We start from the raw sequence: 24,379 nt of genomic DNA, 5'->3' as shown, positions 1-24,379 counted from the left end.
GGATGTGTAAGGGGTCATAATGCTGCTGCCTCATATGGGACCCACTGCTCCAACCAGCAGGCCGGTGGGTTACCAGCCCCATCCTGGTCCCCCATGTGACAGCTGAGCCCACCTAAGCTGACGAAATCGGGAGAGACTTTCACCTGGGTCCCATGTGAAAGATTGGTGAGAGCCATTTTGACTCTTGAGGATAAGTGAATGTTCCTTGTGTTCCCCTACCTCACCCCCTAATATCGGGTAAGATAGGAAGTAAAAGTCTTTGGGTAAGTGGTCAGTTAAAAGTACCCTGTTGTTTGAGTGCCTTGAAGCACATCCTTGCCACATCTTCCCCCAGTTCTTTCTCCTCTGACTCCATTTTATTGCTCCACCAGTCATTTTCAGTCCTAAAATATATGTTTTGTTTTCAGTTTTTTTTTTTTCTTTTGAGACCGAGCCTTGCTGTCAACCAGGCTGGAGTGCAGTGGCATGATCTTGGCTTGCTGCTACCTATGCCTCCCAGGTTCAAGTGATTCTTCTGCCTCAGCCTCCCGAGTAGCTGGGACTACAGGCATGCACCACCAGGCCCAGCAAATTTTTGTGTTTTTAGTAGAGAAGGGGTTTCACTATGTTGGCCAGGCTGGTCTTGAACTCCTGACCTCAGGTGATCCACCCATCTTGGCCTCCCAAAGTGCTGGGATTACAGGCGTGAGCCACCATGTCCAGCCTCCATGGGGTTTTCAGTATTTGGTGAGGAGACCCTCGCTGGCTGAAACTCAGGCACTCTGGGTTTTGGTATTTTCGTCTGCCCCGGCAGATGCTCTGGGGTTTTCAGCATTGACATTCCCTCTAGGATTGTGGATTACAGTCCCTACCTCTAGGAAAACATTGGTCTCGCCTTTGTCTGCCCTAAAGTTAGAAGTTACTTCCCTAATAGCCAGTTGCAGTCCCCTTCCTTTGTGCTAGCTTATAACTGCCTTGCTCAGCCCTCTTGGTTGAAGAAGCTGGGACTACCCAATCCCCTGGCATGACAGCCAACCACCTACAGCAGTAAACAAGTGGCCACCCAAACATTTTTTTTCAGTGTCTCTGCTGGTAGGTAGGTTCTCCAGCAAGTCAGGGCCTCCGAGATTTCCCCCTGGGCAACCCCTTTTCCTTTCTCCCTTCCATTGTCACCATTTGTTTAGCCTCTCTCCGCATAACACTTGCTGTCTGCAAAATTTAGGTTCAACATTCTACTGCCCATTCATAGCTCAGCTCATAATGCACCTTCGTAACACTTTGCTCCCTCAATTATGCCTTCTCTGTAGAATAAAGTGAGAAATTAAAAGGGAAAAGTAACTAGGCATTTGCTAAACTTAGGCTAACTAGGCCAGGCGTGGTGGCTCATGCCTGTTATCCCAGCACCTTAGTAGGCTGACGTGGGTGAATCGCTTGAGCCCAGGAGTTTGAGACCAGCCTGGGCAACATGGCGAAACCCTATTTCTACTAAAAACACAAAAATTAGCAGGGCATGGTGGCGGGCACCTGTAATCCCAGCTACTTGGAAGGCTGAGGCATGAGAATCACTTGAACTTGGGAGGTGGAGGTTGCAGTGAGCCAAGATCGTGCCATTGCACTCCAGCCTGGGTGACAGAGTGAGACTCGTTCTTAAAAAGTAAGATAAAATAAACTTAGGGTAATTGAAACCCCTGTAGATATTTTTATTAAACTTGGGGACAACGGTGAGCATCCCAAGAGACTCGCCACTAGGGTGGCTTGTAGACAACTGGAGTAAATTTAAACTAGAGAAAGAACCTAGGCAGGGTTCTTTACATCATAGTGATATTTAACAAGTAGATTTGCTCTCTAAAAAGAAAGGAAAATAGAGATCTCTTATGCACAGGCTTCTGTGGCTCTATAGTGGTTCACATTACTTCCAGACACCAGAAAGCCACACCTAAGGGATGCTCTCCAAGCAGCTCCCCTGTAGAAGGCCTATGCCCTGTCTGAAGTCTCCTCAGTCCTATTCTGAGGGTAGTCCCATTAGTTTTCTAATGAAGGATTCTAACTCAAGGTCATCAGGCACCCCTTCCCCTTATCCAACTAGCCCAAGCCCTTACTCCCCAGGGCCCAAAAAAGTAAGCCCAACCAGGACCACCAGGAGTAGGGCCCCATATAAGCCCCTAAAGTCAAACCTACGTCCATTGCAGGAGGTAGCTGATGGAAATGGAGGAACACTTAGAGTACAAGGGGCATTGTCTATCTATAATTTGGTTTTATACAAGGAAAAATTTGGCCAGTTTTCAGAGAATCAAAAAAAAAAAAAAAGGTTTATACATTTTACCATATTCTTTGATTTCACTTGTCATGACTTGCAAGTATTGCCATTTGCTTGCTGTGCCATGAAAAGAAAAAAAGTGAAGGAAAATTGTGTGGTTAAGCCAGTCATTTACGACAAGGTTATAGAAATAACTCAGGGAAAATGAGAAAATCCCACTCTATTTCAGGGTCATTTTGGTGAAACACTCAGAAAATATACTAATGCAGACCCAGACTCCCAAAAAGGACAAGCTCTCCTAGGTATGCATTTTATTACTCAATCTGCCCCTTACACTAGGAGGAAGCTACAAAAAGCAGCAATAGGACCTCAAACCCCTATGAGCCTTTTAAATGTGGCCTTTAAAGTTTACAACAATAGGGACAGGGCAAAAGAGGTTTAACAATAGCCAAAAGTGCAATTATTAGCAAATGCTTTAAGTAACCTGACCCTTCAGGGTTACCCATCCTGAAAAAGTGTCATAAGATGGGTATCTGGAATGCCCAGAGAAGAGCCCCTGACTTGCCAACCCCAGTGTATAGATTATTTACTAGCCAAACAAGATGTAGTCTGTGCAGTTATTAATAAAACCTGCTGCACATGTATTAACAACTCTGAACAGGATGAGTTTAACTTTCACAAGATCTATAAGCAAGCTACCCGGTTACATATCTATAATCAGGGCACTGACTCCAACTATATCTGGTCAATTATCAAAAGTGCCGTTCAAAGTCTCACCTAGTTTTTCTCTCTCCTAGGACCTTTAATAGCCATCTTGTTATTACTAATCTTTGGCCCTTGCTTGTTTAACCTCTTTATAAAATCTGTGTCTTCTAAATTACAACAGTTCCAGATAAAGAAAATGCTGTCAAAAGGCTTCCAAGCCATCCCATCTACTGACCCAGAAAATAAAAGCATCCTGCCCTTAGATATGGTATCCAGAGATTTGTACTCTTCCAGTGCTAGGCAGGGCCTCTACCCATAAACTAAGCAGGAAGCAGTTACAGAAGATGGACCACTGCCCTTCTGCAGCCTGCTTAAAATTAAGAAGGCATATCTAATCTCTGAGGGAGGAATGAGGTAGGAGGCAGAATTCAACTCCAGAAGTGGGGCTCCAACACCTGACCAAATTGAAGACTAGCTAAGAGGGAAGAGGCAAAATCACCTCTCCACAAGACACACCCACCAATGTGCAATGTCAGTTTACCATTGCCATGGCAACACAAGGAAGTTGCCACCCCTTTCCATGGCAATGACCAGGTGTCTCAGAAGTTAACACCCCTTTTCTAGAAATTTCTGCATAATCGGATGCTTAATTTGCATATAATTAAATATAGGTATAAATGTAACTGCAGAACTGCTTCTGAGCTGCTACTCTGGGCACACTGCCTAGGGGGTAGCCTTGCTCTGTAAGGAGCAGTACCTCTGCTGCTGCTGTACACTGACACTTCAATAAAAGTTGCTGCCTCATACCACTGGCTTGCCCTTGAACTCTTCCCTGGGCAAAGCAAAGCACCCTCTTGAGCTAAGCCCTAATTTTGGGGCTCACTTGTCCTGCATCATTCTGTTCTATAGAATATCCCACATGCTGGATTTGGCTGATTGATTTTTTAAAGTGTCATTTAATTCCTTAACTCTCAAACTCACCTGCATGTTGGAATCATCTAGGAAAGTTGGCCAGGCATGGTGACTCACACCTGTAATCCCAGCACTTTGGGAGGCTGAGGTGGGTGGATCACTTGAGGCCAGGAGTTCGAGACCAGCATGGTGACGCATGTCTGTAATCCCAGCTATTCAGGTGGCTGGGGCACTAGAATCACTTGAACCCAGGAAGCAGAGGTTGCAGTGAGCCAAGATTGTGCCACTGCACTCCATCTCTGGGTGACACAGCAAGACTCTGTCGCAAAACAAACAAAAACAACAAAAAGATGTTATTCATGCCTGAGTCCCATCCTGTGACACTCTGATTTAATTGATCCTGCTTGCAGTCTAGGTATCAGGATGTTTTAAAAGCTCCCCAGTGATTTTCTGTGACAGAGTGTGAAAACTGCTAACTTAACTTGTTTCTGTAAATATTAGGATCTAGAAACTTACTTATATTCAAGTTTACTTATAAGGATACTTTAGGGGCACTGCCCTCTACCTTCTGTGGTAGCTCATCAAGAGAAAGATATTTTGTAGCAGTTTTCATTTGCAACAGTCTTTGGGACCTCTCATTTTCTGAAGTTCTTTTCCTTCCTAATCCTTGGAACATAGAGGCATAGGCAGAGAAAGAAAAACTCAGGGAAGTACTGACATGGTATTTTTTCCCCTAATAAATTACTGAACTTGCATTTTGTAGCTTCTCCATTCCACTGGGCAGAAAGGGGCTTACTGAAGTGTCCAGCCAAATAACTTACAGTCAATTACGGCTTAAAATCGAGTCCCATCTAGTTCAAAGAATTCTCAAGGCTTTCTCCTATTATAGGATAGGCCTAGTTTATCACATGCCAGGCATTGTTCTAAGCAGTTTACACAAGAGTGCTCTCAATATTATCTAATCCCTACTAATGCCTGTAACATCCCTATCTACTATTACTTTCCCTATTTACAGATTGGAAAAGTCGGGCACAGGGAGGGTAAATAATTTACCAAGCTCACCCAGCCAGTTAGTGGTAAAGCCAGGATTACACAGGTAACCTGGCTACCTGTGTATCTAGCCACTGTGCTTGACTGTGAATGGGGGCTGGGAAGAAACAGGAAGGAAGAAAGCAGAAGAGAATGGGGTCCCTGAAGCCAGAGACTAGAGAGTTTCTGAAGGTGGAGAGAAGCATAAGCCTGATTGCCAGAGAAGCAGCCACAGAATGTGCAAAGTGGTGAGGGGGGAGAGGGACACTGTGTTAAGGATTAGTGGGAGGTGAGGGCTACAGTTGGGGTGGGGGGGGGGGGCTTTCTTTCAAGTAGTTTGACCTTAATGAGGAGGAAAAAAAGTGACAGATTAAGGGGGTGAGTGGGGAAGGACCAAGGGCAGCCACTGCTCACTCCAGGCAAGTGCCTGGTGATGTGTTCCGCTGCTTTGATGTTTCTGGTCCTCTTGCCAGAGTTTTTAGGGCTCTGGGGAACGCCTGCTTTCCAGCTCAATTTTAGTGTTAATTTTATGCCAGCTGCTTAAGCAAGCTTTACATAGGAAAGAAATATGAGCCACAGCGGCATCCTTCCAGGATTTAAAGGCTCAGTCCTATTTCTTATGATCCAGTGTATGTCATCCTTTCCTTCTCTTTCCCTTAACTGCCTTCCCTTGTGTGGTGGTAAGGACAGGGTAGCTAAAGGGTTAACTCGGAGACAACCACTGAGAGAAGCTTCCTAGAGAGCCCAGGAAGTTGCCTTAGTTGCCAGCGAGGCTTCCTGTGCTCCAGCCTCAACTTCCCTCCTGTGTCTGGAGAGTGATCACTTTCACTTCCAGACATCCTTTGGGGATACTTACTGTGGGATTCAGAGTGAAGTGCAGAGGACAACCCTGCAAGGGCACGGACTATAAGAGAGATCTGTGCAGCTGCGCCTCAGGAGTGTCCTGGGCCTCTGGGCATGAGAGGAGGGGGACCACTTGCAGTTTTACTGGACAATTTACCACCTTTCCAGAATCCTCTGAAGATATACAGGTCGCAACTAGAGTGAGACCTGAGTACTGCCTTGGGTCAGAATGGCTAGAGAACCGAGAAAAAACGCAGCCCTGGACGCCCAGTCTGCAGAAGACCAGACGGGGCTTCTGACCGTGAAGGTAGAGAAGGAGGAAGCTTCCGCCTTGACGGCGGAGGTGAGCGCATCCTGCAGCCCTGCTCGGGGCCCCGAACGCTCCCGCCAGCGCTTCCGAGGCTTCCGCTACCCGGAGGCTGCAGGTCCCCGCGAGGCGCTGAGCCGGCTCCGAGAACTCTGCCGACAATGGCTGCAGCCTGAGATGCACAGCAAGGAGCAGATCCTGGAGCTGCTGGTGCTGGAGCAGTTCCTGACCATCCTGCCTGGGAATCTGCAGAGCTGGGTGCGGGAGCAGCATCCAGAGAGCGGGGAGGAGGTGGTGGTGCTATTGGAGTATTTGGAGAGGCAGCTGGATGAACCGGCGCCGCAGGTAGAAAGAACAGGTTTAGTATCTGAGCGCTGTGGTCTGTTTCCTCCTGAAATCCCAGATCGGAGTGAGGGGCATTCCTTTAAGATCCAGGAGTTCTCCATCTCTTTTTGTACTGTGAACGTCCTTGGCAGTAAGGTGAAGTCCCTGGACTCCTTCTCAGAATTATGTTTTTAAATATATAAAGAAACTATAAAGGATTACAAAAGAACACAACCATAATGACATACAGTTAGCAAAGAGTTAAATTTGTATTAAAGTAATATATGTGGATTTTTATTAGTGCACTAAATAATAAGACCTAGGGACAGGGCTTATAATTGGCAATTTCAGAATGGTGATGAGCATCTATTTGCCTGGTTGTAATGTGATGTGAAAACATGTGCAGGTTCTATTGGTGACAAAGTCCTGGGTACGGCTTATGCTACCTTGATTTGTTGCTTCCATTCATAGCTGAAGGAAATGTTAACTCTCTCTTAAAGACCAGTAAAAATAAGATTAGTTTTTGTCCTGTCTAAGTTCATGGACCACTTGGGAGAAAGTCCATGGACCACTGGTTATGAACCTCTGGTAGAAAGTGGGCCGATTTTTACCTCCATGTTCTTCCCTGTTTTATGAGGGACTATTTCCTCTTCGCATTGTCCTGTGTCCCTGTGCACACACCCTCAGAGGACCTGTGTGGCCAAAGCCTTCTAACTGGTGAGCTGGATACCGAGGTTCTTGACTTAGGTCTATTGCACCCGAGCCCTGTAGCAGTGGGAAGTCATTATAAATCTCTTAGCTTCATTCTTCATAAAAGATGTGGGAAATTCTGAGCTGCACATGAGACAGCAACTTGAAAACTGTAATTTAGCTATAAATGTCTGGAGGAAACCTGCTTTTAATGAGGACATAACTATGTGCCAGGCCCTATGTTAGGTTATTTCACATACTGTGATCTTATTTACTGGTCTCCAAAACCCCATAAAGTAGAAATTATTATCCTCATTTTTCAGATTAGAAAATATATTAGTATTCTTTGGGAATTTAGCACCAGTGTCCAAAGGGCTTTCCTAAACACACAGATGTATATGATGAGGGAGCCTAGAGTAATGGTAAGACCACAGGATCTGGAGTCATTCTGTCTGAGCTCCCATCCTAGCTTTGCCACTTATTGAAGCAGCTTGCTTAAAAGCACCTTGCCCAGGCTGGGTGACAAGGGCAAGCTGCTTAAACACTGTCCACCCTTGGCTGGGCACAGTGGCTCATGCCTGTAATCCCAGCACTTTGGGAGGCCGAGGCAGATGGATCACCTGAGATCGGGAGTTCAAGACCAGCCTGACCAACATGGAGAAACCCCATCTCTACTAAAAATACAAAAAGTAGCTGGGTGTGGTGGCACATGCCTGTAATCCCAGCTACTGGGGAGGCTGAGGCAGGAGTATCACTTGAACCCCGGAGGCAGAGGTTGCGGTGAGGCGAGATCATGCCATTACATTCCAGCCTGACCAACATGGAGCAACCCCGTCTCTACTAAAAATACAAAAAGTAGCTGGGTGTGGTGGCACTTGCCTGTAATCCCAACTACTGGGGAGGCTGAGGCAGGAGAATCGCTTGAACCCTGGAGGTGGAGGTTGTGGAGAGGCGAGATCATGCCATTACATTCCAGCCTGGGCAATAAGAGTGAAATTCCATCTCAAAAAAAAAAAAAAAAAAAAAGACACAACAACAACAAAAATGCTGTCCACTCAAGAGAGAGGATCAGGGCCACATCTCCGTTTTCAGCAACTTATCACAAAAATCCAAAATAATAGCTCATAGGGTTGTTATCTATATGAATTGTGTTAATATCATAAGGCTTTCAGAAACAGTGCCTAGAAAATAGAAATCACTTGCACATGGAAAACATAGAAATGTTGGGTAGATAACTAAAAATAATGACTTATAGGTTCCAGTTGGTGACCAAGGGCAAGAAAGGCTCTGTTGCAAGATGGCACTGTTGACACAAACTCAAGGGTCTCAAAGTAACCAATGCCAACCAGTGAAGGCTCTGTTCAAGCATGAATCTCTGGGATCCCAGCCCTTACAAGACAGAGGTGAGTATTCTCTTCTGGGTTGTATGAATTCTATAGACTTCATCCAATTTCATTTAAGGATCACTCAAAAGATCCATTTACAGTTTATATGCTCTTTACAGAGAGACTCTATTTTAAGACTGAGTCTAAAAGAGAAATTTCAAACCAAACTAGGACATAGTAAATCCTATTTTATTAAAATTGATGTCTAGAAATAATCAGTTTTTTAAACAACATGGTGATCTCCATTCATTAAAGATATATTTAGGGAGCCCTCATCTGTGGTAGCCAGTGTTGTAGGTACTGGAGAGAGAGCCACCAATAAGACAGAATTCTTGCTTTGATGGAGCTTACATTCTAGCAGGGAGGATAGCAAATAATAATATAATTTTTGATATTGGTAAGTGCTATGAAGAAAGTAAGGCAGAATTTGTAAAGCCAGTCAGAACATTCCAGAGATAGTAGGACTACTACAAATAGAAGAGTGTAAATCTAAACCCTGTAAAATCTATAACTAGAAGAGTGAAAATCACTTAACAGGAAGCAGCTGTGTGTTCCATGCTGTTCCTCACGTGCTGTGAATATCTGGGTCGATTCCTAAGACATACAACACTTGGACATGCCATCCAACATGCAATCTTTGTTTCTCAGCAGAGTTCCTTGCCTAAACCAACTTGTTTTCTGCCCCTTGCAAATTGACTTATTGTAGGGAAACCTAAGGTTTCTTCTACTTCTCTTTTGAGTCTGAGCAAGTTCTATTTAAGCAGTCTTCCATTTCCTCCTTTCTGGACCAAGCCTTATTTGACTCCTCCTAGTTTTTCCTTTTTCTTTTTCTTTTCTTTTCTTTCTTTCTTTCTTTTTTTTTTTTTTTTTTTTTTTTTTTTTTTTGAGATGGGGGTCTCACTCTGTTACCCAGGCTAGAGTGCAGTGGTGAGACCTTGGCTCACTGCAACCTGTATCCCAGGCTCAAGCAGTCCTCCCACCTCAGCCTCCTGAGTAGCTGGGACCGCAGGCCCAGGCCACTACACCCACCAATTTTTTGTAATTTTGGTTCAGACAGGATTTCTCCAGGTTGCCTAGGATGGTCTCGAACTCCAGAACTCAGGCAACCCACCTGTCTCAGCCTCCCAAAGTGCTGGGATTACAGGGATGAGCCACTGTGCCTGGCCTCCTCCTAGTTTTTCATACCTGAAGTAGAAAGCATCCTAATGTCTACTAAAGACATTTTAACCAAAACAAAACAAAAACAAAAAACCCTCTTTACTCCCCATCTCCTAGCAAAATTCAAAACCCAAAGGTCTTCAAATGGAAAGCTTTGTTATGTTGCTTTCATTTCACCACTCCTACCAAGGATTCTGCACGTGGTTTTTGTATATCTGCAGAGCACACCAGATTTCTTTCGGCCCTGGGGCTTGAGCTGGTGGGAATCAGGCATTTTTGGAAGGAACACATTCTGTATAAACTTATTGGCAATAACTTACTGCCCCAGTTTCTGAACTTGGATTTTGCAAGGCAGGGAGGCTGAATACTAGGGTAGTTCTCATCCAGAGCTTCTTTCCTTCTTAGTTCTCCAGGTTCCTGGGCTTGCCCAGGGAGGGTGCTGCAGAGAAGATGCAATGGTAGCTTCCAGGCTCACTCCAGGGTCCCAGGTGAGCTGGAGCTCCTCTCCCTCCCCAGCACCCCATACCTTTCACTACTGTTGGGCTCCGCATTAGGTTCCTCCCTCCCCGGTCCTACCCCACCCCTATCCTAGATCTATATGGATTTGAGTTTTCTCATCTATCCCAAAGTTGCCTATTATTGTCTACCATCATTTTGGTGCCCACCTAAGAGGATTTTCCTGTTTCACAACAACCTTGGAATGTTATTTGTGTTTCTCAGATCTTTCCTACTACATTTCTTAGGTCAGCCTCTTCCTCAATGTGATTTTTCTTCTTCAACAAGGGCAGTTCCGCAAAAGCAAACGGAAAGTTTTGTTGGGATGGTCATTCTGTTTTGCTTTTTAAAATATAATAAGCTGTGCTGTTGGTGGGGGATATAAAGGCCTGGCCCTTGCCCTCAAAGAACTTATACCTGAAAGGTCAGATAAGGCATAGTCTCTTAAAGTTATTTATATTACAATATGAACAATCTTTTCTCAACCTAGATTTCAATTTACTATGCGGCCTTTCATGTCCTGCTTGAAGATCTCAGTGTTTAAGGCTCTGTAGTATCCTTTTTTCCCCTAATTTTTCTCCCTTCAGTCCTAGATTTCATTGTATTTTTAAAACTATTAATGTAAATGAACCTCTACCCTCACTTTGCCAAAGCATACTGCGAATCTTTTGAAAAATTTCAACATAGTTCCATTCCTTTTGCTGCATTGACCCTTGTTTTCCAAACCTTTTCACTTTCTGGACTGTTTCGATATTTATTGAAAGTACTTATTCTAAAATGTGTGTAATATTTCTTTCATTTGGCAGGTGTTTTTGGTAATGTTATTAGAGATAAAGCTAAATCGGTGTAGGTGTGCCACACTTGCTCTTTAAAGGTGATGTTCATTCTTTGCTTTGGGAGTAATTTTAGGCAAGAGGAGCTAGTTAGGACTACCTATTGTTTTAGGGGTTGCTGAAAATGGAAGATGTGGCTCTGACCCTCTCTCCTGGGTGGACACAGCTGGATTCATCTCAGGTGAACATCTACAGAGATGAAAAGCAGGAGAACCATAGCAGCCTGGTCTCCCTTGGTAAGACTGAGACACTAATTTGTCTTAAGATTGCTTGGCATTCTTTTGTGTATTAGAACCTATTGGGCTGTTAGAAGCTGTTGAGTCCCCATTATGTTTGGATTCAGAATCACCATTCCTGAAAGTCTGTTACTGACTACTAGCTTCTTACTCCTTCTGACCTTGCTTTCTCCTCTGCCATGCCATTGTTCTAGTTAGGATAAGTGGGGTGAAATTGACACAACTCCTAGCACAGGTCTGGCTCATAGGAGATGCTCAGTAAATGTTGATGTCCTCTTGTTCCTATCCCTGACTGAAGAGGAAAGCTGGGGGGCCTCTTCAGGAAATGAGCCATGGATTCAGAATGTGAGAGCCAGAAGCAACCTTAGACATCAACTACAGACCCTGACCTTAGGGTTGAGGGTGCAGAGGCGTAAATTACCTCAATTGTTTGAAATTTCATAGCTTATTGGTGGCATGGTGGGGATTCTAACTCAGAACTCCTAGTGCCAGTGCCAGCTCTGTTTGAGAACTTTGCCTCTGCCTGGGGCACAGTTAGAGACGACGGCCCATGTCATTGATCCATCACCAATTTCTAGTCTTTGCTTTTGTCATTTCTGGCAGATGCTTCAGAAATCCTTCTACTTGCCCTGTTACTATCACCCTCTGCTCAGCCCTTTCAAAATCTAATCCTAGGTGCATGGCCCTGCCTTACTATTCTTAGAGCTTAGAACCACCACATATGTCCCCTGCATAGTCCTGGGTCCTCACCACTTTCCCTCCATTCCCAGTTTGAACCCTTCCAGTGGCCCCATTCTCATTCTTAGGTCTCCCTCCTCCCCAGCACCCCTGTTCTCCCCTTTTATTCCCATCCTTATTCTAGCACTTAAATCCTCATCCTGGGCATATATAGACTTCTGTAATTCTTGCTTCCCTGGTACTCATCACAGAGCTTTCCTCCCATGGCAGGGCATAACCCACGGTTGCTGGCCATTTGTTGTTTCAGGTGCTGAAATACAGACTGAGAGCAGGGACTTGCCTCCAGTCAAGAAGCTTTCAAAAAAGGAGCATGGGAAGATATGCCACCTGAGGGAAGACATTGCCCAGAATCCTACATGTGCAGAAGCTGGTGAACAGGAGGGCAGGTTACAAAGAAAGCAGAAAAATGCTGTAGGGAGTAAGCGACATTATTGCCATGAATGTGGAAAGAGTTTTGCTCAAAGTTCAGGCCTGACTAAACACAGGAGAATCCACACTGGCGAGAAACCATATGAATGTGAAGACTGTGGGAAGACCTTCATTGGGAGCTCTGCCCTTGTCATTCATCAGAGAGTTCACACTGGTGAGAAACCATATGAGTGTGAAGAATGTGGTAAGGTCTTCAGTCACAGCTCAAATCTTATCAAACACCAGAGAACCCACACTGGGGAGAAGCCCTATGAGTGTGATGACTGTGGGAAGACCTTCAGCCAGAGCTGCAGCCTCCTTGAACATCACAAAATTCATACTGGGGAGAAGCCATATCAGTGCAATATGTGTGGCAAAACCTTTAGGCGGAATTCACATCTCCTGAGACATCAGAGGATTCATGGTGATAAAAATGTTCAGAATCCTGAGCATGGGGAGTCCTGGGAAAGGCAGGGTAGGACGGAAAGCCAGTGGGAAAATATTGAGGCTCCCATGTCTTATAAATGTAATGAGTGTGAGAGAAGTTTCACCCGGAATAGAAGTCTTATTGAACATCAAAAAATCCACACTGGTGAGAAACCCTATCAGTGTGATACATGTGGAAAAGGTTTCACTCGAACTTCATACCTTGTTCAACATCAGAGAAGCCATGTAGGGAAAAAAATTATTTCACAGTGACCCATAGTATTCATGCCGACACTGGTGCTCATTTGTCACTGAACTGAAGCCACCCTGGAGCCCTTAATGGTTACAGAAGTTGTGGACCAGGGCTTTATTTACCACTATACATCATCGGGTATGGGAAAATGTAGTCTGGCTGATGAGTTATCTTCTACATTCTAGAAAGTGATTGGAAGAAGAAGTCATTTGATAGGAGGCCATGGGAGAGTCGTCTGAAAGTTGTAGGACCTAGAATAGTTTGTTCTCACCCAGTGGATTTAAATGGCCTTCTGGACTTGTTAATTGCCCTCAGCTAGCACTTTAGGACATCTGGTTGGATGGCTCTGATCTGGGGGGCTGCTGCTCTGACCATTCATTTTGCCTCTAATGAATCTTTCACATATTGGTCGGATCAATGAGGTCTTTTACTCTTCATTGTGCCTTGTATGATAGGTGCTAATAAACATCTATTAAATGTACCAGTAAAATGGCCTTTGTAGCTCCAAAAATTTGATGTCTGTATTTCTGAGAAATTTCTAACTTATGCCATTTTTGTTTATGTATTCTTCTCTGAGGTTCTAGATTCTGGGTCAATCTAGTGTATTTGTTGCCATGTACATACTGTTTTCAGAATTGGGGTGGGGGAGTCCATATTTCTCTACCATGATAGTACAGATGAGAAGAATGCCTTAAACAGCTTCTTTATCATTAAGACATTGTGAAATTGCTCCATCCATAGAACTCCACTGTTTAGTCAATGTTAATTATGTTAGTTTACATTAATTTTGCTACGCTTTAGGGGGAATCTTTCACATTCAGGTAAATAAAAATCAACCTATCAAGTTAGATCAAAATGATTATTATGAATTTTGAAGACATTCTGTAAGACTTACCATCTTGTTTCTTACCTTTTAGTTATCTTGGTCCTAACGAAGTGCTAAGACGTCATCTGTGTCCGTCTTCCCCAGTTTATAGCTGACTGTGCATCAAGGCTTATGCCAGCTAAGCTTAAACTTTCTCCAGGTCCGAAGATTCATACCAAATATTTATAATTATTATTCATGGTTTCAAAACTGCACTATCAGTTGGGGACAGGAAGATCAGGTTAGAGGCAGCCTACAAGGAGAGAAACTCACGTCTTGAGTGGTAGGAGAAAATGTATCTGTTCAGGCTGGGTGCCATGGCTTACACCTGTAATCCCAGCACTTTGGGAGGCTGAGGCGGGCAGATCACATGAAGTCAGAAGTTTAAGAGACCAGCCTGGCCAAGATGGTGAAACCCCATCTCTTCAAAAAATACAAAAATTAGCCAGGCATGGTGACACATGCCTGTAATCCCTGCTACTTGGGAGGCCAATGTAGGAGAATTGCTTGAACCTGGGAGATTGAAGTTGCAGTGAGCCGAGATGGTGCCACTGCACTTCAGCCTGGGTTTCAGAGTGAGACTCTGTCTCAAAAAGAAAAAAAAGAAAATGTGTCTGTTCAGAAGCACATTGGGAATCCTAGGTATCTGATGAAAAGGATTTCACAATATCCAAAGTGTTGATATGTGATGTCAAGGCTCAATGCTGTGAGTTATTCACAAGAAATAAGAATGTTTTGATATCTTCTGTTTTCATCCAAATCACCTGTGTGCTTAAAGACTGATTTCTGAAGTGCTCAAGTGCCTATTACCATCTTCCAGCATTGCCAGATTTTCATGAATGGATTCTGCTTCTGATGAATTACCTGACCATGTTTTACTCAGTCACCAGCATAGTGTTCTTGTCTATTCTCAAATACCCTTTCTGGATTTCTGCTCTGAAATACCACAGGCTGACCAGAGACTTTCAAAACCATAAAGCTCTGCCTTTATTAGTTCCCTACAATCGTTTATTGCCTTCATTATCTCCTTCTTTTCAGTCTAATTTAAAACTTCTTTAGCATTCCAAAGTTCTGTAGACTTTCTCCACTCAATCTTTTCTAGGTTTTTAATTTCTTTAAAATTAGCTTTATTTATGTTATTTCCACAAAGCTAGCCACTTTCTTTTCTCCTTTAATTTTTACTTTTCCTAAATATTTGCTAATAGCTCTGATTTTACACACTCAAACTCATTACAGACAACTCTATTCACTTTTCTGTGGTATTTGTTTCTGATGTTACATGAAGAGATACATGTGAAAGCTTTTTACAAACCAGAAAGTATTATACGAATATAACTTCCTGAGATTAACTAAGGACCACTGTGCCTCCTTTCACTCCTGCGCCTCCAAGCCTAAAAGTCTTCTCTGTAGCGGAGGGAAATATTGTTGAAAAGTACTTTTCAGTGTCTGCTATGCTAGACAAGGGAAGAAATAAAGCCTCTATTTGTGTGTGTGTGTGTATATACACACTTGGGCTTAGGCCTTTAGTACAATCAGGTTGGTAAGATTTGCACACAAATAAGGCAGTGCAATGATAAATGCCTTATGAGTGGTAAACTGAGGCTTGTAGAAATTCAGAGAAGGAAAATGATACTTCCAGCTGTGCAAGCTGTTATTATTATATGGACAGCTTTACATGTTAGAAAGCTGAATGGACTCACAACTTTGTCTAATTGAGTAAATAAAGCAAATTTTAAGAGATAGGGACATTGTAGGAGCCTTCAGTGCCAGAGCAAAAAGTTTAAATTTTATTCAGTAAGCACTAGGGAGCCATGATATTTCATAATCAAAATATTATCTAGGAAACTTTATCTGGTATATTATATGATATCAAGTAAGAAAATTATTTTGCTTACAGTCTTTTAGATACTCCAGTTTTGTATAAAACAGAGGTATGTGTTTATAAATAGCTGAATTATAAAATGGGTTTATCTGTAGCCTATTGAAAAGGATGGCCAAAAAAGTTTATTTTCCAGTGAAATCAGATCCAGTAAAATAAACTATTTAGTTAAGATATAAGCAGTATATAAAGCACAATAAAATGTCACTTTTCATATTTTCTTAAATTGTTTTTAGGAATTTTAGTGGTGACTAGTCTGCCATTCTATTTCATTTCTGTAACCGAAGCAGTGCAGAAATCCTCTATTTTCTTTTTTCTCCCTTTGCTTGAATAGTAACTGGTTATAGCGTTTTTTCCTACTTCAAAAGAATGAATGGTTATAATGAAAAAAGCTTTTGATGAATGGCACTCTTGGATTTGTTTTTAATTTTGGCAAAGATGTATATAATTCTGCAAAAGACTTTCTCTGCCTCTTCCTTTAGTGAAAAAAAAAAAAAAAGTAGGAGTGACAACTTACCTCACAGGATTCTGAGGATCTGCTTATACAAATAAGAAGTGCTATGTAAAAACTCTGAAAATGTTGCTAATTGGTAGAGAAGTTGAGATTGAACACTTTGTTAATGGAAACCTCCATATAAAGGAATTATAATTATTTAATAGTAAAAACTATATTTTAAAAATATCCTGTAACTATTTGACAGTATTGGTCTTCTTATCTTCTAATAATTTCCCAAACCTACATGGTACCATTTCCTCAATTATTCATAAGAACTTTAACCACTAAGTAAATGCAATTTATCTACTTTTCTCTAAATACCTATTTTAGTCCATTTTTTGTTTTTCCTCATGATAGTCAAAATTGGGTCTGATAGATTCAAATGAGGAAGCTTTATTTTTCAGTCAGCTTTGTATAAGTAGTTTCTCTTTTGTACATTTCAAAGGGAGTTGCTATGACAGAACTTTTTTGGGATGAATACTTTCCATGACTACTTTCTTGTGAACTTTTTTTTTATATGTATCATGTTCCCTTATTATAGAAATATCCTTTCATTGTTGTATTTACCCAGATTTCTTACTTGGTTTCTGGCATTTGCGGTCCCCTTCTATTTACAATATCAACCAATGACCCTGGAATTTGAATGCAGTAAGATTTCCTGGACTCCTTTCTTAATTAATGGTTGAACACTGGGGTATATTCCTGCCTGTTCTGTGTATGTTGTTGAATTGGAAGATTACCCAAAATCCTCTGCACATTTTTTCAAATTCCTGTTTTTATTGCCATTTCTAAGGTTGGTACTTCAAGGTTTTCAGGGATCTAGGAAAGCAATCCTAATGTAACTTACTTGTATACAAGTAATAAACCATATGATTATTCCTTTCCTCTGAATGAATTATTAAATAAGACAATGGACTGCATAATTTCCAAACTGTCAGAATAATAACTATCATTTCAGGTATTAACTAAAGCATTAAAACCGTTAACAATTTTCTCCCTTTTTTTCTCTCCCACCAGTTCTGCCCATAAGCATTGGGAGCCTGGGAAATGGAGTTTGTAGCCTTACAGACCCACTTATAGCACAGGGTATACAAGGCCTGCTGAAGGGCTGAGAGATACGAGGGACACATGAAATATACGAGATATATGACTGGCTTTTCATTGTAACCTCAGCACCTAAAAGAGTTCCTCTTAGATCAGTGAATGTGGAAATTGGCTGACTCAACTTCTTCTTTTGTATTATTTAAGTAAATCAAGATTTCTTGACAGCCAAAGTATTTGCATATCTGCTTCCAGAAATACTAGGCTTTCCCTATTTCTAAATAAGTTATGTATTCCTAACCATTCATTCAACAACCCCCAATTGCTTATGTCATGTCTATGCTCAGGCACTAAGGAAATAAAGATGAACAAGATGTTGTCTTTGCCTTGGAAAAGCTTGAGAGCTACTCTCTATTTTAACCTGCTAGGTTTTGATTTGTAACTCACTTTTAAGGTAGATTCAGAAGCTGATCATTTCTCACCACCTCCACTGCTACCATCCTGGTCTGAGCCACTCTTGCTCTCCCATGATTATTACTATGGAAGCCTACAAATGAGTCCCCCCTACAGTTTCTTCTCAGTATATCAGTCAGAGTAACCCTTTTTAAATCCCTGCATAATCTAAGTCGGATCACACACATCATTCTTCCACTCAAAACCCTGCAATGGTTTCCATTTTCACCAAAATTAACAGCCCAAGCCCTTACAGAAATGGGCAAGGCTCTTCACAGTCTGGCTTCACATTATCTCTCTGACCTCAGCGTTTTCTTTTTTTGTTTTTTTGTTTTTTTGTTTTTTTTTGAGGTGGGGGTCTCACTCTGTTGCAATTTACCTATATAATAAACCTGTGCATGTACCCCTGAACCTAAAATAAAAGTCTAAAAAGAAGTACTTAAAGTGTTGAAGAATACAACTGTCAACCTGAGCAGACTGAGTTAATGAGGGCTCTCTAACTTACTGCAGACACATGGAAACTACCATTCAGGGGTAAAGGTTAAATAAAAACATGTTAACACAAAGCCTCAGAGAATTTGCAGTTGCTATACAAACCACTGAAACATGTGCTTCAGGGAGAAGAAAAATGAATCTTCAAGAAAGCCCCAGTGAGTAAAACCAATTTGTTAAAATGTATACATGGAAACCTAGTTAATCATTGATGATAAAAATCCAATAGTAACAACAATGATAATAACAATGATCACTTTGGGGAAAGAAAAGCTTAAAAACAAGAAGAAATAAAGTATTAATCAATAATATTATATAATATTGGAGGGGGCTGATAGGAGGCATTCCAAGTTTTGTATAATATGGAGAAGGGTGGGGAAAGAGATTAGTTTCCTAATCTCACAAGTTAGGTGGGTATATGGACACTTTATGCTCATGTGTAAATGTATGGTTTTCAAACATGTAAATGGGGGAAAAGAAGAAAATACAAATTAACACAAGACAGGAACTAAAAACTCAAAGAAAGATCATGAAAAATAGAATGACAAAATCAGGTGGTGGAAATAAATCAATAATCATAAAAATATCTATGGATGAAAGGGATTCATAGTTAAAAGATAAGATTTGGACATAAAAATATTGTAAAAGGATATTAAAATCAATTTAAAAAACATACTGCTTAGGAATGCATATATACGCAATAAAATTATATATAAAAAAGGAAAGCGAGAAATGATAAAATTGGGTTTCAGGATGATGTTCCCTCAATTGGAAGAAGTCAGGTGGCTGAAATAAGGAGTACCAAATGATTAGATATATATGTGGTTTTCAAGGTCTTTTGTTTTGAATGGCAGGTTAAAGAGTGCTAATTTAATTATTTAAAATAACTACTTAAATTAAGAAAGTAATAATCAAAAGCATGCCATTCATGGGCTGACATGGTCTGGATCTGTGTCCCCATGAAATTTCATGTCAAATTGTAATCCCCAGTATCAGCAGCAAGTCCTAGTGAGAGGTGATTGGATCATGAGGGTGGGTTTCTCATGAATGGTTTAGCACCATCCTCCCTGGTTCTGTCCTTGCAATAGTGAGTTCTCGTGAGACTGGGCTGTTTAAAAGTGTATGGCAACTTCCCCCTCTGTTTCTTACATCTGCTCTGGCTATGTGACATGCCCACTCCCTTTTTGCCTTTCCCCACAATTGTAAGCTTCCTGAGACCTCCCCAGAAGCCAAGCAGAGCCAGTATCATGCTTCCTGTACAGGATACAGAACCATGAGCCAAGTAAACCTCTTTTCTTTATAAATTACCTAGTCTCGGGTATTTCTTTAGAGCAATGAGAGAATAGACTAATACATGGACCAATGATATCAGTGTGTTATTAATCACATAAAGGAATATGAATAATACAATTCTGTGCACTCGATGTCCAAAGGAAATCATTTTTTTAAAATGCGAAGGGATGAGAAAGAGATACGAGGCTAATAATCTCTAAAAGATTTTGGCCTAGTTACATTAATATCAGACCACACAAGCATTGTTAGCAATAAAAACATGATGATTAAAGGAATAATTCCTCAAGATTTATTTGCATGTCAAGAAGACATGCAATTCCTGAACTTCTGTATACCTCAACTCATAACCTTAGAATATGCAAAGCAAAATTGACATAATACAAGGAGAAATTGACAAGTCTTTTCCCCACAGCAAAGTATTAACAAACCTCTCCCAATAATCAATAGATCAGGCCAGGTGGGGTGGCTCACACCTGTAATCCCAGCACTTTGGGAGGCCAAGGCAGGCGGATCACTTGAGGCCAAGAGTTCAAGAGCAACCTGGCCAACATGATGAAACCCCAATTCTACTAAAAATACAAAAATTAGCCAGGCATGGTGGCACAGGCCTGTATTCCCAGCCACTCAGGAGGCTGAGGTTGCAGTGAGCTGAGATCATGCCACTGCATTCCAGCCTGGTTGACAGAGCAAGTTTCTGTCCCCCCACCAAAAAAAAAAAAAAAAAAAAAAAAATTCAGAGGGCAAACAAAAACTTAGGCTATAGAAAAATTTGAATAGTTAACAAACTCGAAAAACTGATATTTTAACAACAGAAAATCTGTTAGTTCACATTAAGATCAAAGGAGGAAACACTATACCATCATTTTAACAGATGCAGAAACATTATTTGATAAAATTCAATACCCATTTGTGAGAAAGACTTTTAGTAAATGAGGACTAAATGGGAATGTTCTTAATATTATGGAGGATAATTATCAGAAACTCACAACAAATATGATATGAATCATAGATGAATCCATTCAAAATCAGGAATAAGATGACTATTAGTATGATTTCTGCCCAACATTGTCCAGGAGAGATTGGCCACTGCATCAAGACAAGAAAGGGAAATAAGGAAGGGAAGAAATAAAACTCTCCTTATTCACAACAATGTTATTTTTAAAATTCAATGTTAGTTCTCAAACAGAGCTAAAGAAACAATTGAGGGAGATGTTTTGAGAGCAGAATAGAGGTAGTGAGGCGGGGTGGGAAGAGCAGGGAAGGAAAGAAGTTAGGATCAAAGAACATTTAGATGGATTAGTTGAGAGACTGTTGCAGAACAAATGGAATTTACGTATGATTAAATGATTAGGTTGGGTAGAGACATATATAAAAAAATGGAGAATTTCATTCAATACAGAAACCTTTACTTTTTAATATTAATTTACTTTTAAAACCCATGTGAATACAGTCTGTAATACACTTTTTTAAAAAATGAGGCAAAAGAAAAAGTCTCACAAAAACTTCAACTTAAAACTCTCTCACCAGTATGTCAGATACTCCTTTTACCTTGGCATATTATATGCAAAATTGGTAATATCTCCTTCTATTTGTTTGATGCAGCATTTTATAGATTGCATTGTCCTTTCATATAGTCATGTGCCACATAACGTTTCAGTCACCTAGTGACATTGTAGCTATCTTAACAGCTTAGCGCAATGCATTATTCATGTGTTTGTAGTGATGGTGTCAACAAATATTTTAAAAATAAATTTGGTATAGTTAAAGTGTACAATGTTTATAAAGTCTAGAGTAGTATAATGTCTTCACATTCACTCTTCACTCACTCACTGACTCATCCTGAGCAACTTCCAGTCCTACAGACTGCATTCATGGTGTCCTATACAGGTATACCATTTTATCTTTCATACTGCATTTTTACTACATCTTTCTATGTTTCAATACACAAATACAGCATTGTGCTACAAATGTCTGCTGTATTCAACACAGTAGCGTGCTGTACAGGTTTGCAGCCTAGGGGCAACAGACTATACCACCTACCCTACGTGCGTAGTAGGGTATATCATCTAGGTTGTGTAAGTACATTCTATGATGCTTGCACAGTGACAAAAATCATACAACAGCACATTTCTCAGGATGTATCCCTGTCATTCATAGGACTGTAATTGCTAGCTGCTGTTTTTCAAAAACAATCCTGCAAATAGGAGGATAAGTGAAGAAACTGGGGCCTGAGAGGTTAAGTGTGGTGATGGATGCCAGTGGTATCCTGCCCAGGTCCCCTTTTCCAAGTCAGTACACCCATTCTCCATTTGCCAGGAAGGTCAGTGCACCCATTCCCTGATTATCAGGAGCACTGGCTGCTACTGGCTCACAGTCTTCACCTTCTCTGAAGAATTGTCCTTGGAAAAGGGAGATAATCTATTATCTCCAGGAAGTCCCCAATCCACAAGGCACTGATCGAGGTACAAAAGGCTGGCCCCTTTTGTATCTTACAAGGGTAAGGTTTGTTCCAAAGATCCTTCTTCCGAATTACACTAAACTAGACTTAAGCTCAGACCACATCTTGCTCAGCTCATTTCCTCTTCCATATCTTGCTTCCCTCTCTGCCTTGCAGCTTTTTTTCTGCAGCTTATTTTGCCTCAATAAATTCCCTAGACTTGAATCCATGCCTAGGCTCCGCTTCTAGGAAACCCAACCCAAGTGACTTATCCAAGGTCCAAACTCTAGAATTGATTAGGCATGGACTCCATCTCAGGGGTCCCAACTCCTGGTCCACTCCTTTTTTTTAACTATACCATGTGGTATTAAGACATAACAAAAAAAAAGAGAAGAGGCTACTTTAACATTTAAATTTTTGAATTTTAACTCACTCAAGACGATTAATGTCATCATTAATAAGTAATTCCCATACCATTTGTTTGGTATAGGAAAGTATTATATTTAACATTTCTGTCAGATGATCCTGGAGTTTATCCTTTAAACCTACTATGACACAAAAATTCTTCTTAGGCTTCTCTACAATGTGTAAAACTTTTTCCTGATGCAAAAGGAGAAATGAGTATCTTAGTTTAAGCTGATATTTTGTGGCATTTTTATGTGATGCTAAGTATTAGGTAATTTATTTTCCCTCTGATGGGAAAGTGTTGCTAAGGGTTTTGACTTAAAATCCAACTTCCTTGGCCACTCATTCAGTGGAGAAACAAGAAAAAAGAAACATTTACAACCTACTCTCTCTCTGAAGTCTGCTACCTGAGAGATTCCTCTGTATGATAAAACTTAATCTCCACAATCCTTTCTCTTAGCCTAAACATTCCTTTCCATTAATCCCAGGTCTTCGGATAAACTCAACCAATTGTCAACCAGAAAATGTTTAAATTTACCTATAGCCTGGAAGCCCATGCTTTGAGTTATCCCGCCTTTCTGAACCAAACCAATCTATTTCTTAAATGTATTTGATTGATGTTTCATGCCTCCCTAAAATATATAAAACCAAGCTGTACCCTGACCACCTTGGGCACATGTTCTCAGGACCCCCTTGAGGGCTGTGTCACAGGCCATGGTCACTTGCATTTGGCTCAGAATAAGTCTCTTCAAACATTTTAGAGAGTTTGACTCTTTTCGTCAACAAGTTCATGGGGTTCACTATGCTATTCCACTTCTGTTTGAATCTTATATAAAAAAGTTAAATTATACAATCCCCAATTCAAGAGTTGGCTGCTCTGCAAAACATTTAGCAGTTACTGAAAACAGTGCAAAACTCAACTGTGTATGGACTCATCCTAAGCAAATTGCAGCATTTTTCCTTTTCCATCTGTCAGGAAACCTCTGAACATTTAAATCAAATAGATGAAAGGACAGAGATGGGGTTGCAGCCTTAGTAATCATAAAAGGGAGTAAGGGAGGGCAGGCAAAGGACCTTGGAAAACCTCAAGTCTCAAGTCTTTAGTCCTAAGAAGGGGAGATTCCTCTTCTCCATGAGTAAACTTCACTGAGAGAGTCTCCTCTGGGGCAGAACACTTAAGGCTACGTAAGTCTTCTCCGGTTTTTAAAAAAATTTTCTTCCTTTTTACATTTTCTGATGGAGACAGCATAACTGAATTTTTTTTTTTTTTTTTTGAGACAAGGTTTCTGGGTTTTTGTTTTGTTTTGTTTTGAGACAGGGTCTCTCTCTGTGGCCAGGCTGGAGTGCAGTGGCATGATCACTGCCATCTCAAACTCCTGGGTTCAAGTGATCCTGTCACCTCAACCTCCTATCTGGGGACTACAGGCACATACCACCACACCCAGCCAATTTAAATTTTTTTTTTTTTTTGTAGAAACAGGGTCTCACTATGTTGCACAGACTGGTCTCGAACTCCTGGCCTCAAGCAATACTGCTGCCTTGGCCTCCGAAAGCTCTGGGATTACAGGCTTGTACCACCACGCCTGGCGTACAATCGATTTTCTTAAAGATCTATACAGGGAAGAAATTTTTTTCTCTAGACTTAAGCCAAGCAAACAGAAGAGAAAGACTGACAACATTTTGGGCAGTAGCTAGCATCTTATCTGGATTAATCCAGTTCTCTGATGTGGCCTGGTACTCAGGATACAGATCACTTTCTAACACTGAAGTTGTGATAGAAAAACTCTGAGGGAGTTCCAGATAACTAAAATGTAGAAATCTGATATCAGTATGAAGCATGACTTCGTAAAGAAATTGAGATTTGGAGTTAAAAGACAAGGTTTAACTAAAAAGATGTGATGTTTTAAGTTAACGTTAGGGGAATCTAGGTGAAGGGAATATGAGAACTCTATCTTTGCAACATTTCTATAAGTCTAAAATTATTCCAAAATTAAAGCATTACTAAAAACAAAAGTTCAGGGTTTCAGCCTTGGCTCTGAT

General features: G+C 41.1%; 1 protein-coding gene across 6 annotated transcripts; it reads left to right on the top strand.

Moving 5' to 3' along the window:
- The first annotated feature begins 5,597 nt into the window (after positions 1-5,597).
- On the top strand, positions 5,598-17,204 carry ZKSCAN4 (zinc finger with KRAB and SCAN domains 4). Of its 6 annotated transcripts, none has more exons than XM_017957713.3 (5): positions 5,599-6,512; positions 8,302-8,449; positions 9,995-10,077; positions 11,030-11,153; positions 12,139-17,204. In XM_017957713.3, the coding sequence occupies exons 1-5, from the start codon at positions 5,955-5,957 to the stop codon at positions 12,996-12,998; spliced, it is 1,773 nt and encodes a 590-aa protein (XP_017813202.2). In that variant the 5' UTR covers positions 5,599-5,954; the 3' UTR covers positions 12,999-17,204. The 6 variants fall into 6 exon arrangements, with proteins under 6 accessions (XP_021792751.2, XP_017813202.2, XP_009202917.2 ...); XM_009204653.4 differs by having other exon boundaries at positions 5,602-6,290; XM_003897239.5 differs by having other exon boundaries at positions 5,603-6,377.
- Positions 17,205-24,379: the final 7,175 nt, after the last annotated feature.

The sequence above is a fragment of the Papio anubis genome, chromosome 6, assembly GCF_008728515.1.
Source record: "Papio anubis isolate 15944 chromosome 6, Panubis1.0, whole genome shotgun sequence".
In the NCBI taxonomy this organism is placed as follows: domain Eukaryota; kingdom Metazoa; phylum Chordata; class Mammalia; order Primates; family Cercopithecidae; genus Papio; species Papio anubis.
This window is presented reverse-complemented; position numbering and strand designations above follow the sequence as displayed.

Excerpts from the sequence above, each read along its gene's own strand:
- ZKSCAN4 (XM_017957713.3), top strand. The coding sequence starts at position 5,955 with ATGGCTAGAGAACCGAGAAAAAACGCAGCCCTGGACGCCCAGTCTGCA. Across the intron at positions 10,078-11,029 it reads GGCTCACTCCAGGGTCCCAG|GGGTTGCTGAAAATGGAAGA; the intron begins GTGAGCTGGAGC and ends CTATTGTTTTAG. Across the intron at positions 11,154-12,138 it reads TAGCAGCCTGGTCTCCCTTG|GTGCTGAAATACAGACTGAG; the intron begins GTAAGACTGAGA and ends TTGTTGTTTCAG.